This window comes from Hyperolius riggenbachi, chromosome 4, assembly GCF_040937935.1.
Source record: "Hyperolius riggenbachi isolate aHypRig1 chromosome 4, aHypRig1.pri, whole genome shotgun sequence".
Lineage (NCBI taxonomy): Eukaryota > Metazoa > Chordata > Amphibia > Anura > Hyperoliidae > Hyperolius > Hyperolius riggenbachi.
The window spans coordinates 176,424,975-176,443,510 of record NC_090649.1 but is presented as its reverse complement, the minus strand read 5'-3'; the positions used below and the strand labels follow the sequence as shown (position 1 = coordinate 176,443,510).

At 42.9% G+C, this 18,536-nt stretch overlaps 1 protein-coding gene across 16 annotated transcripts in view; it reads left to right on the top strand.

Annotated features, from left to right (window-relative positions):
* The window catches only part of TNIK (TRAF2 and NCK interacting kinase), a 458,011-nt gene that overhangs the window by 83,163 nt on the left and 356,312 nt on the right, over positions 1 to 18,536 (top strand). For all 16 annotated transcript variants that reach the window (XM_068281022.1, XM_068281018.1, XM_068281020.1 and 13 more), the window contains exon 2: positions 16,441 to 16,506. In XM_068281022.1, coding sequence (XP_068137123.1) covers positions 16,441 to 16,506 — 66 coding nt within the window. The remainder of the gene's footprint in view (positions 1 to 16,440; positions 16,507 to 18,536) is intronic.

The window sequence follows — 18,536 nt, the reverse complement described above, 5'->3', positions numbered from 1 at the left end:
TTTTGTGCGTTTTTTTACCGCTGAAAAAAACGCACCTCAACAACGCTACAGTGGAAACAGGCCCATCCACTTGCATTACATGTGCGAATCCGCATGCATTGGACGCATGCGGATTCGCGATAGTGGGAACGAGCCCTGATCGTTTTTCCCATCGATTTTCTGATTTTTATTCACTTCTATGAGAAATCCAATCAGAAAAATGATCACAATCAGATCAGACCTGTCGGAAATTACTTATCGAGCCATCTATCTGCCAGGAAAACTCATGGGGCTTGATTCACAAAGCGGTGCTAACCTACTTAGCACGTCTAAAGTCTTTAGACGTGCTAACCAGGGTGCTAAGTAGGTTAGCACCGGATTTCTCAATCAGATCACTCGCTAAGTACCGCGCGCATAGGACTTTGCTAAGTCCCATAGGCTTTAATGGGCACTTCGCGCGGAGTGAAGTTTTTTACGCGCATAAAGTTTTGCGCACGAAAAGCTCGTTTAGACGTGCTAAGGTGGTTTTTACAGGCGTGCTAACAGTTAGCACCGCTTTGTGAATCAAGCACATGGTGTATTCCCAGCATTAATGGTTCAGAAAGATAAAGTGGAACTGCATTAGTTAATCTTCAAGGTCTTATCTTGAACAAAACACAAAGGTCAGGCCTACACTAGAGACTTTAGGACTTGGAACTGTGCCTCATTCTTTCTTGCAATCTACAGATTTGTCAGGGCATCTCAACTGCCAAAATGGTCAACTCATTCACCATTTCATTGATTGATAGCAGGAAGCAGTCAAGCAGAGCTCCAGGTCTGAGGTCGAGGCCTCTATTTAGTGTGGTTCATAGCACTCTCATAGGACAATATCTACATGGAGTATGTATGCATATCACCTTAGCAGTCCGGTTACCTCCCACTTTCGAATAATGTACTGAAAATTAATTTGAAGCTCTAAGCCTCGTATATGCATTACATTTCTGTCTCCTGCGGGGGCCAGGACTCCTTTAGGCTGCAGTTTGAGGTCCAATGATGTACGGACAGGTCACTAGCTTCCAGGCCAGTGACCTATTCTATTGCTATGGAGGGTGGTGATGGTGCAGTGCACAACAAAGCAGGAATAGTGAATAGAAGAACAATGCCCCTGGCATGTACTCAGCTGAGACCATCAGCCAAGTTGATCATGTGCCACCACATCGAGGGGGATGGGGTCCACTGTACACATACTAGATTCTTGGCAGAGGCAATTCTGACCAGCCCCCTTGGCTGAGAACCATCTAGCATGTGTGCAAAACTTTTGACTACAATGGGAACAGATAACTATGGCAGAGATTAGATTGTGATCTCCTTGAAGGGACACTTAAGGCAGCCATACACTGGTCGATGTGCCATCAGATCGACCAGCTGACAGATCCCTATCTGATCGAATCTGATCAGATAGGGATCGTATGGCTGCCTTTACTGCAAACAGATTGTGAATCGATTTCAGCCTGAAACCGATCACAATCTGTTCAGCTGCTCCTGCCGCCTGTCCCCCCCCCCCCCCCCCCCCGTATACATTACCTGATGCGGGCTCCCGGGCATCTTCTCTGCATCTTCTCAGCGCTGCACCCGCTCCATCCCGGCGCTTCCTGTGTCACTCCGTGACCAGGAAGTTCAAATAGAGCGCCCTCTATTTGAACTTCCTGGGTCACTGCAGTGACCCAGGAAGCGCCGGGATGGAGCGGGTGCAGCGCTGAGAAGATGCAGAGAAGACGCCCGGGAGCCCGCATCAGGTAATGTATTTTTCATCGGATCGGCCGCCGCTAGCGACGCGCACTTAACCGCGGGCGATCGAGGGTAATTTCCCGCACGGCGCGATCGACGGACCGATCCGATTTCGGGAGGAAATCGGATCGTCGGCGGCGTTTACCGCGAACGATTGGCAGCAGATTCGATCCCAGGATCGAATCTGCTGTCGAAACGGCCGGGAATCGGGCCAGTGTATGGCCACCTTTAGGGACAGGACTATAGACTTTGTGAATTACTGCTGAAGATGTTATCACTATTGGAAAAATATACACCATAATACAAATAATTCCCAAAACAATATTTATTCTGTTGAGTGCAGAGAGATTTTTGTCTAGCTGTGACATATCAATTCTTTCAATAGCCTAGGTGTCCTAATTTATATCTCCTTTCCTGTTTACAGTATACCTGTTCTATAAAACTGAACCAGATTTTGTTAAAGGATATCATGCGCTGAAGACTTTTTACATGTTTATTGTGAAGATTTTTGTTCAAGGTGGAAATCATTGTGCTCAAGACTTGCTTTAGGCTAGGTTCACAGTGGCCAGCGCGATCCCTGTATACAGTCAATGAAAAGTATGCTTCACTGTTAACGCACCTGTTTTGTGGTAATGCACTGCATGCAATGCATTATGATTCCTCATGCCGTTATACCACAATGCACCTGTAGCACTATGTACATCGCATACGTAGAGCATTGTGGCAAGCTGCATTACAAAGCAGTTCTTATGTCGCACTGCAATGCACCACTGGGAACGTAGCTTTAGTTACGTATAACACCGTGCTGTTGGCAGCTTGCAGCGGCACAGCTAGCAGTAAATGGGTCAACTCCAATGGAGTACGTTTTAGATTCCTAAATGCCATGGCCCAGCCGTATGCTCAACTGGAAGGTAATGCACTCCACGCTTCCAAAATAGATTATTAGTAAAAACAATAGCACCCCTCCTTTCTACAAACACTGTGATAAAATGTAGTGCAAAAGCCTTTTGCTCCATGACTGAGTCACGACTAATGTCAGTGAGCAGTTCTATTGAAATTAAAGTGTAACTGTCGGGCATAAAATCAAAAATAAATTCTTTATTTTTATCTGGTAAACAAGTAATAAAGATGCTAATCAGGCAATCCAAAAGTAAAAAATCACTCTTCGTTTTCTTATCCATAAAACAACATTCACCTGTTTCTGTGGCTCTTATTTGGTGCATCTGCCGCACAAAGGAAGTTGCAGGGCATGCTGGGTTGACTTTTTTTTTTTTGCTTCTTTACTTTCCCCTCAGGCTTAACTAATTCAGCCTGATTGGCTGAAGCTTGTTTCCCTCCTGTTTTCCCCTCCCACGCCTCTGCTTCTCTCTGATTGGCCAATATTTCTCATGCTGAGACAATGCACTTTCTATTGCATAACTGGGTGGGTGTGCCTGAAAGCTGGGACGAGGGCACTCAATGCATACACAATCAGGCAGAGGAGAATAAGGGAGGAAATTCCATCAGGATTTGCCTCAAAATAGACACAGTTAAGATGGATTTTCTCTTTTTCTAGTATAGAAAAATCACTAAAATCAAAACATGGACAGTGCAATACATATGTTATGTGAGTAGAGCAAGTATTTATCTACATATGTGTGTGTTTTTCTGAGATAGTATTGCTGACAGCTCCTTTTTAAGAACATTTTGAAACTACTTTGTAGATATAAAACTTGGATATTTATTTGAAGGAATACTGTATATTTATCCACCAACGGGTCTAATTCATTTGAAAACCCGCACTGGCTGTGATCTGAACTGGTAGACAGATGAAAATCCATGCGGAACTCTTTGGATAATTTGGGTAATAGCATGGCCAGTGAGTCAGGGCACAAGCTATGACTTTGCCAAATAAAGATCAATGATATGTGCATCAGCAGACACAGAAGAGGAACCTTGGCCATATCACAGTTAAATGAATAGTTCCCAGAGGATTCCAAGCTGCAGGAAGTCCAATATTAAAATGACTAATGTGTTCAAACGGATGAGCTGTGTTGGCCAATTTAAATGCGGTTCATTAGAATGCCTTGAAATATGAATATTTTGCTCCTGATGTTGAATTCTGCAATAATGGATAGTGGTAGGTGTGTCTTGGGCAGCATTAAAGCTGACCTGAACTCAGAACTTCCTCTGTGCTGTAAAAGATAAACAACAGCATAATAACCTTTACATAAAAACATTTCTTTGTTACAGCTGATACAAATCCTGCAATAAATCTGCAGTGGTTTCTACTGACTGCGTTTCATGGAAGCAGACATGTTATTAACATCCTGTGCTTTAAAATGAGCTTATCTGCAATCTCTGCCATGGCAGTCAGGTGACAGAGTAGAGCTCAAATTACAACTTGTGATTAGTTACAGTTTAGGGGGAATTAGACAGGCTAAACTCTCTAAATACATACAGGGTGCATTTCTCTGTTTTCCCTGTGTCCTGTGCAAGGCCCACTTTAAATGCGTTTTGAGTCCAACCAGGGAAAAGCTCTTTTAAAATGTTTTGTTGTCTTTGTTGAAATGACCTGAATAAGATAATAGAAATGGAAAAGATTATCTGAATTGCTATGCACAATACATACTCTTGTTTATTTTAATGTAAAATAAAACATTGTTTTATTTTTGCTACAATTGTGTCAATTGCTGTTACATTTAAATGTTAAATGTGTATGGTTGCAAAACTGGTACCGCTAAACAGAATGGGACCAGAACCATCTGATAGCTAATGGTCTATGAATAATTTTCATAAGTTCTGTACTTCATATATTGGAGTACACCAATATATATATAATATATATAATATAGTACATACAGGGTATGACACCCTCCTCTAGTGAATGAACACATTATAATAATGCTTCCATTTCTGCAGTAAAGTTATAGGGGAATAATGATTCTGGAGTCTGCGTTAGTGCAGGGCTCCAGAGACGTATTAAAGGTACGTCTGATTTTTCCGAACGACTTGGCGTACTAACCAGTTTGACCAACAGTTGGACGTGTGTACGTCGATCACTTTTGACTGATCCGCTTGGCGGATCCGTTGAACCAACTGTCGTTCAAACAACAGTTCGGTCCGTACGTGTGTACAAATAACTGGGAGTCGTTTATACAAGTAATGGCCATTCAAACATAGTATTTGACTAGTCGTTTGATCTGGTCCATTGTTCTATCCAGTCCATTGACCAGTCAAATGTCATGTAAATTAGCTGACATTAGCAAATCAGTCTTTTTGTTGGTCTGTGTGCACAAGTTGTTGTTTGAACGACAATCGGGCGTAAAATCAGACATGTGCATGCATCTTAACCTAGGGCTAAAGTCAATTTTTTTTAAATCTGAAACTGAATAACCTTCACCTGACACTTACCGTAAATATTTGATCTATTCTTTATCGCAGTTCACCATGAGATCATCTCGTGCAACCGAGAAGCTAGCCTACTCCCAAATGCAGAGTTGGTCATTATGTATGTTGTCTGTAAGCTCAGCCAGAGCATATAGTCATGTTGGCAACGCAACTGCACCCCAGCTCTTTTCCAATTTAGCCTCCTATGTGTGTACTCAGATTGGACATTGATCTTTTTCTTTGGTGTTCTTTCCGAGCAGCAGGCGAATTATGTGTGTAAGCAGCATGATATGCCAAGATGACGTGAGGCCTATGTGCCCGAGTTAAGAAAGAAAAACATAAACTGTTAGTGAAAACAATGGATTAACCTTTTACCACTGTCCTAGTAGATATAAAGTATTAGTTTGTAGTTGTTCCAGTCAGAATGAAATTAGGAGAATTCTGCAACTACGAAATAAACAGTTCATTTAGCTGAGTAGTTAACTAGTTTACTTTACATGATCTGGGTTTCCTGTCTGTCACATGTTAATCACACACACCTAGCCATTTCCCCAATATCTGAGATGTGTGGAAAGATGGGGCTGTGGAATGAAATTGTACCTAAATTGCTCTCAGTGAAAGTTCTCTATACTTTTGGTGTCTGTAGGGTAATGGAGAAAAGCAAATGCATCAATGAATTCTGTAAATTCTTCAAGTACAAAAATGCTGCAGTGACCCTGAAGTGAGCATGAGAACATAAAGTGATGAGTCTGAAAACAAGATGTGTAGGGTGTAATCATTGTGTGCAGGGCTGAGGAGTCGGTAAAAAAATGTACCAACTCTGACGACTCAGTTTATGAAACCGCCGACTCCAGGTACCCAAAATTACTCCAACTTTTTAATTTATTGAAACCACCAACTCCATCTCCGACTCCAGGTACCCAAAATTGCTCAGACTCCGACTCCCCAGCCCTGCATGGGTGACATCATCCGGTTACATTAGAGAGTGGCCAGTTTCAAAGAACTGTGCTAAAGAAGAAGGGAGCTGGACGGGTGTCAGAGCCAGTGGGATGAAATCTAGTTGCCCAGAGGTGCCTACCCATTTTGGGATAGAACGGATGTTTGTCTAGCCAATGATTTTTAATGTAAGCGGCTTTTAAGCTGTAGACCAATTCCTGCACTTTATGCTATGGTGGCGGTTTATCTGTCTTTAAATTGCCATGGTGCTGCTCCGGGAAGCAGCCTGCCATGTGTGTGTGGATTGAGCACATTGGGGGGATGCATCTCACAGTGGTGGATTTGCCATGCCAGGTGTTTGGGAAAGGAATACCAAACAATGATTACACTCTCTGGAGATTGTATTCATCTCTAGGTGAGAGAGATAATGTGGTCAAGCTGGACATTGGTGGCGTACCGCAGTGGCTCCTGCAATCCATTCTCTAGGAGTCTGTTTATTACAGGTGGATGCTGTATGGCTGTACCTGAGCAAACTATGCGATTTGTGTTCATATTTTATTTCCCTCTGGTTACCATAGTAACCTATTACAGTACAGTATAATATCATAGTAAGCTCCAAGGGACTAGGAAAATTGGTTTACTATATCAGAAATTGTTCTAGAAATTGCCCAGCATGCCTTTGTCCTCCCACTGGAGGAACAGTACAAGCACTTGCACATTTGGTGGACTACAAGTTTAACCTCTCTGGCGGTAAGCCCGGGGGTGAAGTGAGGCCGCTCTGATTTTTAACTACAAGTGAAAGTAGCCTGTACTGCACTCCACACACTACCAGGAGCGTCATCGCTAACAAGGGAAGAGATGCCCGGTTGAAGGACTGTGATGATAATTTTATCGGTGAGTGCAAAGTGGAAGTGATATTGCTACATTCTCTTTTGTTTACGTTCACATTATTCCCAATTTCCCCCAGGCTGCTTATTTGTACAGTACTGTATATCCAGTGCAGGTGCCATTCTTCTTGTCTTAGAAATGTTATCAGGCGTCAACTCACCTGCAACCAGCCTGAAGAGAGCAGCAGACCATGGGTTTCATACTGACATATGACGCATGCGCCGCCCACTGTTTACTATATCTAGAGCCAGCATCATGTAGGGGCCAAAAAACATGTTTACTATAACAGAAGTTTTATTATATCACAGTTTACTATACCAGGCGTTTCTTCCATAGACTTATATAATGGAGATTGGCACCATCAAACGATGTTGTTGCCATGTCTTTCCAAAGTGCTGAGTGCCAGATGTGGCCGGACTAGATGCTTTCTTGGTAAATGGAAATATATTTACACCATAGTGACAGTGATGTCAGAGTACAAGGGAAACTGTAAAGTAAATAAAAATGCAGTGAGGACTGTAGGGAGACTTTCTGAAGAGTTATCACCCTCCACCCCCTACAGGTATTTTCATTGGAAGTGGGGGCTGCTAGGAGATCAGCTTTCAGCCTGCAATATTCTGATGCCCGCCCAGCAAGCAATAATTATAATTTTATTTATATATAGCCAACGTCTTTTGTTGCGCTGTACGTACAGTAATGGGGAGCCATAGGTTGAGCAGTTCTTCGCACCATACATTTAAGACATCCAGCAACACAAGTACAAATACAGTACATACAATTGATGTGTAATTTGGGAACCACACAAATACTGGTATGTGTTTTTCACAGGGTTGTGGAGTCTGTACAAAAATCATCCAACTCCTACCCCTCAGTTTATAAAACCAACAACTCCGAATCCAGGTCCCCAAAATTGCTCCGACTCCTCAACTCTGACTCCTTAGTCTAATACTTACAAGGTGTAACAAATGTTGGAGAGGCAGCAGCGGTGAATAGCGCTACCGCCGCGGCTGCCTCCAGCTACCTGTATAGCGTTGTATCCGTGCCTCAGGCGTCTAGCACGCCGAGGACGGGTCTGTCAGTTGCACATAGGATTGCTTTGCCGCGTGCGCGCGTGCACAGACAGGACCTTTTATGCGGGGAGGAGGCGCGTCAGCTGACCGGCCGGTCGGCTGACATCAGAGGAGACTCTCGCCCCTCCTCATTGGCTGATAGGAGGGGGCGTGCTTGATGGGTCTCCTCTGCTTCAAAAGCCTAGCTGATTCACTCGCAACTTGTCTGCTGTTGTGAATACTTCGTGTTAGCGCTCAGACCCTTAGATAGTTCCGGTGTGCTTTGATCTGGGAGGAAACCGGGGATTTCACACAAGATAGGAATTGTTTGATAGCTTTAATCATTATACTACTGTGTATTATTTGTGCATGATTCTGGCTCGTTCTGACTATTCTTCTGCTCAGTGATTCTGTACCTCTGCCCATCTGATCTTGCTGATGACTGTGCTTGTTTATACCTTTTCAGTCTCTGCCTACCGATTTTTGTACTGCATCTGTCTGTCGCCAAACCCGATCTGTCTGACCTCTCTACTCTCACCAGAGGGCCCTTGACTCTGGTGAGGGGCGCTGTACTGTGAGTACCCACCAGCTCCTCTGGTGAGGTATTGTTAAACCTATTAGTACTACTGTTCCACCAAATCACTATATATTGTTGCCACCACAGTTTCTGATATACCAGTATTATAGGTGATTCTGCAGATCACCATATAATCAGGTATACATATGCATTATAGGTGATGCTGCTGATCACCTATAATCAGAATTCTGTTATTTGCTGACACAAATCGTTACACAAGGGCTGTGGAGTTGGTACAAAAATCATCTGACTCAATTATTGAAGCCACTGACTCCAACTCAAGGTACCTAAAATTGCTCTGAATCCTCTACTCCGACTCCACAGTCCTGGTAGTTAACTCGATAAAGTGCACAATAAATAGTAAAAAAACACACACAAAAAAACAGATGGAAGAGGGCCCTGCTCATGCATTCATATTCTCTCTCTCTCTCTCTCTCTCTCTCTCTCTCTCTCTCTCTCTCTCTCTCTCTCTCTCTCTCTCTCTCTCTCTCTCTCTCCTTGGGGCTCTATTCACAAAACTTCTCATACATTACTTATCACCTAATTGATGATGATGATCTTTTTAGCACATTTACAAGCAAAATAATCACTCAAAGTAAGTTGTTCCTGTTTAACTTAACTTCAATTTGACTTTTCTTACCTTAATTACATTATAATTTTGCTCTTTGGGAGCTTAAAAATGTAACATAGATAAGGTGAAAACAGGTGACAAAGCTTTATGAATCGTGCCTAGTGCTTTCTTGCTAGCATGAAGTATATGTAATACAAACATTTTATCTGATTTAGAAAAATCTGGTTCCGCCATTGAGCACAATAAATTGTAGATAGCACAAATAAAACATTTCCTTTTAAAGTGTGATGTGACAGGGTAGCTTCTGTGTCATGGTTTGCGCTTCTCATGTAAATGAAGATGAGATTAACACCGCAGCCGTGTACAAAGCTCTGTTAGGTTGGCCCAGTCTAACTTCCTGTATCATGACAGAAAGAGCTGCATGGTTTACCGCACACACTGCCCTCTCTACCTCACAGTGCAGCAGAGTGACATGTCCTGCTTGTTTTTACTGCAGTTATTTTATCGCATCAATGACCGTCCTAACGAGTTACAAACAAAAGTTCAATGTAAGGGCCCTGTGGAAACAAGTTACAGGTCACTTACATATAAAAAGGCTTTTAGAGAAATTCAGAAGTATATGTGTAAACAAGGTAATAACTGAAGGTGTTAAATCCAACTCTGGACTAAAAATTAAATTGCTGCCACCACAAACTTATCACTTGTCCATAGCAGGTTGTCTAGTGACAAAAAAAAGCTTTAAAATGAACCCGAGGTGAAACTAAACTGATGACCGAAACAATAGTATTTATCTTTCTCCTCCTAAAAACCTAAAAATTACATCTATCTATCTAATGGCCCGGCGTTGCCCAGGTATGTATTTGGCTGGTGTTGGCCAAATGTTATACTTTTTCTAACCCTGACGCACAATTACTCAATGACCTAGTTTGTGAGCTTTGCAGTCTTTGGCATCAATAATTTGCATTGAAATGAAACAAATCTGATTCACTGTTTTCTGAATTTGAACCCCAGTCACCTAATGACCTACTGTACCAGGTTTGAGGCTTGTGCCATTAAAGGGAACCTAAACTGAAAAGGGTATGGATTTTTCCTTTTAAAATCATACCAGTTGCCTGATTCTCCTGCTGATCCTGTGTCTCTAATACTTTTAGCCACAGTCCCTGAACAAGCATGCAGATAAGGTGCTCTGACTGAAGTCAGACTGGATTAGCTGCATGCTTGTTTCTGGTGTGTGATTCAGCCACTACGGTAGCCAAAGAGATCAGGACTGCCAGGCAACTTGTATTGTTTAAAAGGAAACATCCATATCCCTCTCAGTTTAGGTTCCCTTTAACAGTGCAAGAATGAGAGCAATTAAATATTCCCCTTGAAAATCAATAGGTGAATTTTGATTGGCTCCACCCACTTTTCTGAATATGAATCCCAGTCACCCAGTGACCAACTGTGCAAAGTTTGAGAACCCTACCATTAACAGTGTAAGAATGGCTGCAGTTCACATTTTCCCAGCGAAATTTGTATTTGTCTCCACCCACTTTTTGGTTATGGAGATAAAAAGTAGCCTATATGTTATTCCAGGTAATGTAAATTGCATTCAAATCCGTCCATTGTTACGTGATTGAGTAACAAGCATCTCTCTCTCTCTCTCTCTCTCTCTCTATATATATATATATATATATATATATATAATAATATAATTATTTGACCCCTAACTGATTTTGTAAGTTTGTCCAATGAAAAAGAAATGAAAAGTCTCAGAACAGTATCATTTCAATGGTAGGTTTATTTTAACAGTGGCAGTTAGCACAGCAAAAGGAAAATTGAAAAAATAACCTTAAATAAAAGATAGCAACTGGTTTGCATTTCATTGAGTGAAATAAGTTTTTGAACCCTCTAACAATAAAAGACTTAATACTTAGTGGAAAAACCCTTGTTTGCAAGCACAGAGGTCAAACGTTTCTTGTAATTGATGACCAAGTTTGCACACATTTTAGAAGGAATGTTGGTCCACTCCGCTTTGCAGATCATCTCTAAATCCCTAAGGTTTCGAGGCTGTCTCTGTGCAACTCTGAGCTTGAGCTCCCTCCATAGGTTTTCTATTGGATTAAGGTCCGGAGACTGACTAGGCCACTCCATGACCTTAATGTGCTTCTTCTTGAGCCACTCCTTTGTTGCCTTTGCTGTATGTTTTGGGTCATTGTCGTGCTGGAACACCCATCCACGACCCATTTTCAGTTTCCTGGCAGAGGGAAGGAGGTTGTCGTAAAGGATTTCACGATACATGGCTCCGTCCATTTTCCCGTTAATGCGATTAAGTTGTCCTGTGCCCTTAGCAGAAAAACACCCCCAAAGCAAAATGTTTCCACCCCCATGCTTGACGGTGGGGACGGTGTTTTGGGGGTCATAGGCAGCATTTTTCTCCCTCCAAACACAGCGAGTTGAGTTAATGCCAAAGAGCTCTATTTTGGTCTCATCAGAGCACCTTTTCCCATTCACTCAGAGAATCATTCAGGTGTTCATTGGCAAACTTCAGACGGGCCTGCACATGTGCCTTCTTGAGCAGGGGGACCTTGCGAGCCCTGCAGGATTTTAATCCATTGCAGTGTAATGTGTTTCCAATGGTTTTCTTGGTGACTGTGGTCCCTGCTAATTTGAGGTCATTCACTAACTCCTCCCGTGTAGTTCTAGGATGCTTTTTCACCTTTCTCAGAACCATTGACACCCCACGAGGTGAGATCTTGCGTGGAGCCCCAGAGCGAGGTCGATTGATGGTCATTTTGTGCTCCTTCCATTTTCGAACAATCGCACCAACAGTTGTCACCTTCTCTCCCAGCTTCTTGCTAATGGTTTTGTAGCCCATTCCAGCCTTGTGCAGGTCTACAATTTTGTCTCTGACATCCTTGGACAGCTCTTTGGTCTTTCCCATGTTGGAGAGTTTGGAGTCTGCTTGATTGATTGATTCTGTGGACAGATGTCTTTTATACAGGTGACTAGTTAAGACAGGTGTCCTTAATGAGGGTGACTAATTGAGTAGAAGTGTCTAACCACTCTGTGGGAGCCAGAACTCTTAATGGTTGGTAGGGGTTCAAAAACGTATTTCACTCAACGAAATGCAAATCAGTTGCTATCTTTTATTTAAGGTTATTTTTTCGATTTTCCTTTTGATGTGCTATCTGCCACTGTTAAAATAAACCTACCATTGAAATGATACTGTTCTGAGACTTTTCATTTCTTTGTCATTGGACAAACTTACAAAATCAGTGAGGGGTCAAATAATTATTTCCTCCACTGTGTATATATATATATGTATATGTATGTGTATATATATATATATACACCATGATTTTATTCTATATTTAAACATTTGCAGATTACATTTAATGTTTTGTTGTTTTTGCTCAGTGGCAATCTATTACATGTGTCCCTAAATGAAAACACATGAACTATTGACCTGTCATGAAAACTTTAATGGCTGTAACTTGCATATCAGTGATGTTTACTATGTTACCGACAAGGTACTGACAAGACAGAAGCTGTCACTTCGATACCTTACCATACTTTTAGGCAGCAACATAAAAAAAAACTGTCTAGTTATTAATGTTTTGTACTGTACATATACATGTGTATCTCATCATGTCACATGTCGCCTCAGATACACTTTCCATTGATTTTTCTGGATGCTGTGTGTCATGCCTATGACTTAGCATACATCTGTAAGAGGAAGGCTGGGCCTTGTGCTGCATTGTGTTCATGCTAAGAGTGCATATACAATGCACCTTTAGATTGCTGTAGACCAGAGATGACCCTAAACTCATTCATTTTACAATCCTAAACAAAGTTGACATGGGAAGAGGAAACTTTAGCTTCCTCCTCCTTTTGTAATTAAATAATTCATGTTCATACTTTTTACAATTTTAGGTGGCATCATCACCATTCATCCTTATGAAAAATCACATACGAAATTGCAAAGTCGCTTTTACCCCAGATGCAATGCATCTCTATGACATCACATTTTATTTGATTTTATATGAAACAGTGTCTTTGATTTTTGTGCATTTAAAATTTGAATGACAGGTCCGCTTCGTTTTACAAAATTTGTAATGCGCTTAGAAAATCAGTCATGCGCTTGGAAAATCGCATGCATTACATTTTAGAACAATTGTAAATGACCCCACTGCTTTGAAGGACCAAAATATATTTTTGTGTTTATACAATTTATTACACCAAAAAAGTTGACATCTGTTATATGCATACATAATCATCCTGGGTCTGCACCTTCTGTGTAATTGCAATCAAAGGTGCTTCTTTCATTTAAAGTTAACCCAAGGTGAGAATGATATGGAGGCTTCCATATTTGTTTCCTTTTAAACAAATCCAGTTGCCTGGCAGCCCTGCTGATCTATTTGGCTGCAGTAGTGTCTGAAGCACACCAGAAGCAAGTATGTAGCTAATCTTGTCAGTACTGTCAATATTGTCAGAAACACCTGATCTACATATACTTGTTCAGGGTCTATGGCTGAAAGTATACAGCTGGTTACACATGGTACAATTTTCCGTCAGATCGACCAGATAATTCCAACCAGTCTGATTGGATTCCGATGGATTTTTGGTAGTTATCGACGCAAAATCGATCGCATTATCGATCTAGAACTATTTGGACGTCTACACCCGATGCAACTTCTTATCAGATCACTGGTCGATCTGATGGAAATTTTGTACCGTGTGTTTGAGGCTTTAGAGGTAGATGATCAGCAGGATAGCCAGGCAACTGGTATTGTTTAAAAGGAAACAAATATGACAGCCTCCATATCCCTTTCACCTCAGGTTCTCTTTAACCACTTGCCGACCAATGGATTTTTCACTGATCGGTGCTGCGGGGGCTCTACAGCCCGCAGCACCGATCAGGAGTGCAGCAGGGCGATCAGACTACCCCCTTTTTTCCCCACTAGGGGGATGTCCTGCTGGGGGGGTCTGATCGCCGCCGGCCATCTGCGTTTTGTGGGGGGGGGGCTTCTCAAAGCCCCCCTCCGCAGCCATTTCCGCCCTCTTCCTCCTTACCTCCCTCCCTCCCTCTCTCCGTAATGCGCAGGACGGTGTTCCGTCCTGCGCATTGAAGGATAGGCTTCAGCCTATCATATGCCGGCGATCCCCGGCCAATCAGAGGCCGGGGATCGCCGGTCTGCCTTACGGCGCTGCTGCGCAGCAGCGCCGTATGATGTAAACAGCGGGGATTTCTTCCCCGCCTGTTTACATTTTGCCGGAGAGCTGCGATCGGCGGCTCTCCGGCTGTTCACGGAGACACCCTCCGTGAACTGACATGGAAAGGCCGCTCGATCGAGCGGCCGTTTCCATGGTAACCCGCAGACGACCAGTTTACGCCAATCGGCGTTAGCTGGTCGTCAAGAGGTTAAAGAGAAACTCCGACCAAGAATTGAACTTTATCCCAATCAATAGCTTTTACATGAGAAATCTATTGCTTTTCACAAACAGACCATCAGGGGGCTCTGTATGACTGATATTGTGGTGAAAACCCTCCCACAAGAAACCCTGAGGACCATGGTACTCCTGGCAGTTTCCTGTCTGTGAACCTTGTTGCATTGTGGGAAATGGCTGTTTACAGCTCTTTCAAACTGCCAAAAAAAAGCAAGCAGCAGCTACATCACCTGCCAACAGTAAAAATGTCACCATGTAATAAATGTCAGAATGTAAATCAGGGATTTAAAAGATTTTACAATGGGCAAACACTGACTAAATCATTTATACATAATTATTGTAAAAATGAAGCACTTTTTTTATTACATTATTTTCACTGGAGTTCCTCTTTCAGGTTTATGCTGTTCCAGCTGTTCAATACTGGATTCTGCATTGTAAATTCCCATAATTTCCTACTCTTGATCGCAGGTTTCTGGTGAAGTAATATTGAAAAATAAACACACACATACACACACACTCTCTCCATCCATCTCTCTCTCTCTCTCACTCACTCTCTCCATCCATCTCTCTCTCTCTCACTCACTCACTCACTCACTCTCACTCACTCTCACACTCACTCACTCTCACACTCACTCACTCTCACACTCACTCACTCTCACACTCACTCACTCTCACACTCACTCACTCTCACACTCACTCACTCTCACACTCACTCACTCTCACACTCACTCTCACACTCTCACACTCTGTGTTGTAGCAATCTCTTCTGTTTCCTTGAAGTGCATATATCGCTTCTTTACATGCATACTATATACTCTATTGTGTCATGGCTACTCACTCTCCTCTATTCTGCTCAACCCTTCAGTAATACACTTCTTATAGCTTAGGGCCCGTTTCCACTGTTGCGACGCGATTTCGCCGGCATTCCGACGCTTGTAAAAACGCATGCGGATGCGTTTCCGCATGCGTTTTTACCCGCGATTTCGCGTGCGATTTCGCATGGCAGGGTGCCATGCGAAATTAACCATGACACTGCCAGGGCAAAATAACATTGAAAAAGGTGCGAAATCGCGGGTAAAAACGCATGTAACAAACGCATGCGTTTTTACTATTAAATACATTAGCGGCGATTCGCACGGATTCCCGACGCAGGCGAATTCTGTGGGTCCCGTCGTGCAGATTTGGCCCGCCGCCAAATCGCTCCCGCACGCCGCACATGTGGAAACAGCCCCGGCCACTTCAGTGTAACAAGCGAATCCGCATCTCGTCGCCGCATGCGGATTCGCTATGGTGGAAACGAGCCCTTAGGCCATCTAGAGCAATAAGATCCTCAGAGAGGTCTCTGCCATGAGGGCCCTTTTACATTTAATCAGTTGGTATGCGTTAGTGTGCGTTGGTACGCGGTTTTTCCATAGCAGTGCATTGTGATCACTTGTGTCCTGAGTTGTGCGGCCCTGCAGCTTGGCCTTAAAGCTGCAGTGGCCAATTTAGCTAAAATTGCCTGGTCACTAGGGGGGTTTAGCCCTGCAGTCCTCAAGTGGTTAACGTGTCATATATTTTATATTGTATTAAAGTGTCATATATTTAGTGTTGTCCTATGAAAAAATATAACAAAAATATTTACAAAAAATGTTAGAGGTGTAACTTTTGTGAGATAGTGTGTGTGTGTGTGTGTACAGTATGCATGTATGTGGTGCGTGTGCATCTCACCCTTTCTCTCTCTTCTCTGTTTCTTATTAGCACAAGTGTAAAAGTGTTATATTTTTAACGAGCTCTGAAATAATTATATGTAGATTCTTAAAAGGGATAGTGTTAAATGTTTTGTTATGTTGTATAAATAAGTGTTATTTACGGCTTTGTATTTGTTGTTCCAGGATCCTGCTGGAATCTTTGAATTGGTCGAGCTTGTGGGAAATGGAACTTATGGACAGGTGTATAAGGTAAGATGGAATGAGCTCGTTTGGTGTTAAAATTTAGCAAAACACCCAACTAGAATTTATAGGATTGGGTATATTGACAACCACACACTGGAGCTGAGGCACAGTCCCTAACAGAAGCCCTTCCTAAATGGTATATGTAATACCTAAAATATAACTTTTATGAATACTAATTAAAATGAAAACTGGGCCACACCACCAACATATAACATGAAAATGGAGGGGGGATAGAAAATAACAATTCAGATGGACTATAAGTGAACACTCTAACAAAAATATATCATAGTGTCATAAGTACATAAATGATAGGGATGTCATAAGTCAGGATAAACATCCACTATCATCAACATAAATTACTTGAAGTCCATATGAAAAAGGGCTGATGCTGAAAATCCAATCCAGGTACACGTTTCCAAAATACTGGAGTATGGAATATATCAACGTTACCAAGAAAGGACAGGCTTCAGCTAAGAGGCACAAAAGTACACCCCACTAAAACCTACACATCACCCCTTAAAAATTGACATGTATCGACATTAACCTCCTTAGCGGTGTTGCAATGGAAACCGAGGCGCCAGCAGAGTAAAAATTGATCATAGGTAAAAACAGATAAAAGTTGGGGGGCAAGGGTGGACTTACCTCCCCAAAACCAAACACAAGTCAAGTATTTAGCGGGCGATCGGGGGGATCAAAAGTAATCGAGGGATGCCGGCCACCACTGCTAGCTAGCCTAGTGCTAGCTGAAGCTATTACAACTATGCAAGCTCTAAAAATTATACTGGGGGACTCTCGGCTGCAAACCCTCCTGAGCAGCGTAACGCCCAGGAGGTTAACGTAATTTAGTCTTCATCAGGAAAATAAAAAAGTTGCAGTGCTCAACAGTGCATAGTAACAGTGCAACAGCATGTAGCCTAAGTCAGAGCCAAGGTTTATGTTTATGTACTCATGACTAGAGATGTAGCGAACGGTTCACCGGCGAACGGTTCCAGGCGAACTTTGGGGGTTCGCGGTCGCCTGGACCAAGCGAACTTTTGCGGAAGTTCGATTCGCCCCATAATGCACTATGAGGGTCAACTTTGACCCTCTGCATCACAGTCAGCAGGCACATTGTAGCCATTCAGGCTACACTAAGCCCTGGAGCCCCCCCCCCCCCTTATATAAGGCAGGTTTGCCAGCCATTACACCCACTCGTGTGCCTGCTAGAGACAGACTAGGGACAGCTGCTGCAGACTTGTTCTCCTAGGGAAAGATTAGTTAGGCTCTTGGCTTTCTCCTGGCTGATTGTTATTGCTAAAATAGCACCCCTCAACAGCTCTTTTGAGAGCTCTGTTTTCCTGATGTGTTTTTTTTTGTGTGTGTGTGTTGCTCACTGAATTATACAGCCCTATCTGTTGCAGCTGGACCTTGGTAATTGTTATTACTGTCCCAGCCAGGCCCTTCCTAACTATCTATACTGGGACACCTACCTATGCCTACCTAACTACTGGGGCACCTACTTACCTATACGGGGACACCTACCTACCTATACTAGGGGACCTACCTATGCCTACCTACCTACCTATACTGGGTCTCCTACCTATGCCTAGCTAACTACTGGGTCTCCTACCTATGTCTAGCTAACTACTGAGGCACCTACCTATGCCTACCTACCTATACTGGGACTTCTACCTATGCCTACCTACCTATACTGGGACACCTACCTATGCCTAGCTAACTACTGGGACACCTACCTATGCCTAGCTAACTACTGGGACGCCTACCTATGCCTACCTACCTATACTGGGACTCCTGTCTATGCCTAGCTAACTACTGGGACACCTACCTATGCCTAGCTAACTACTGGGACACCTACCTATGCCTGCCTACCTACCTATACTGGGTCTCCTACCTATGCCTAGCTAACTACTGGGACACCTACATATGCCTGCCTACCTATACTGGGTCTCCTACCTATGCCTAGCTAACTACTGGGACACCTACCTATGCCTACATACCTATACTGGGTCTCCTACCTCTGCCTAGCTAACTACTGG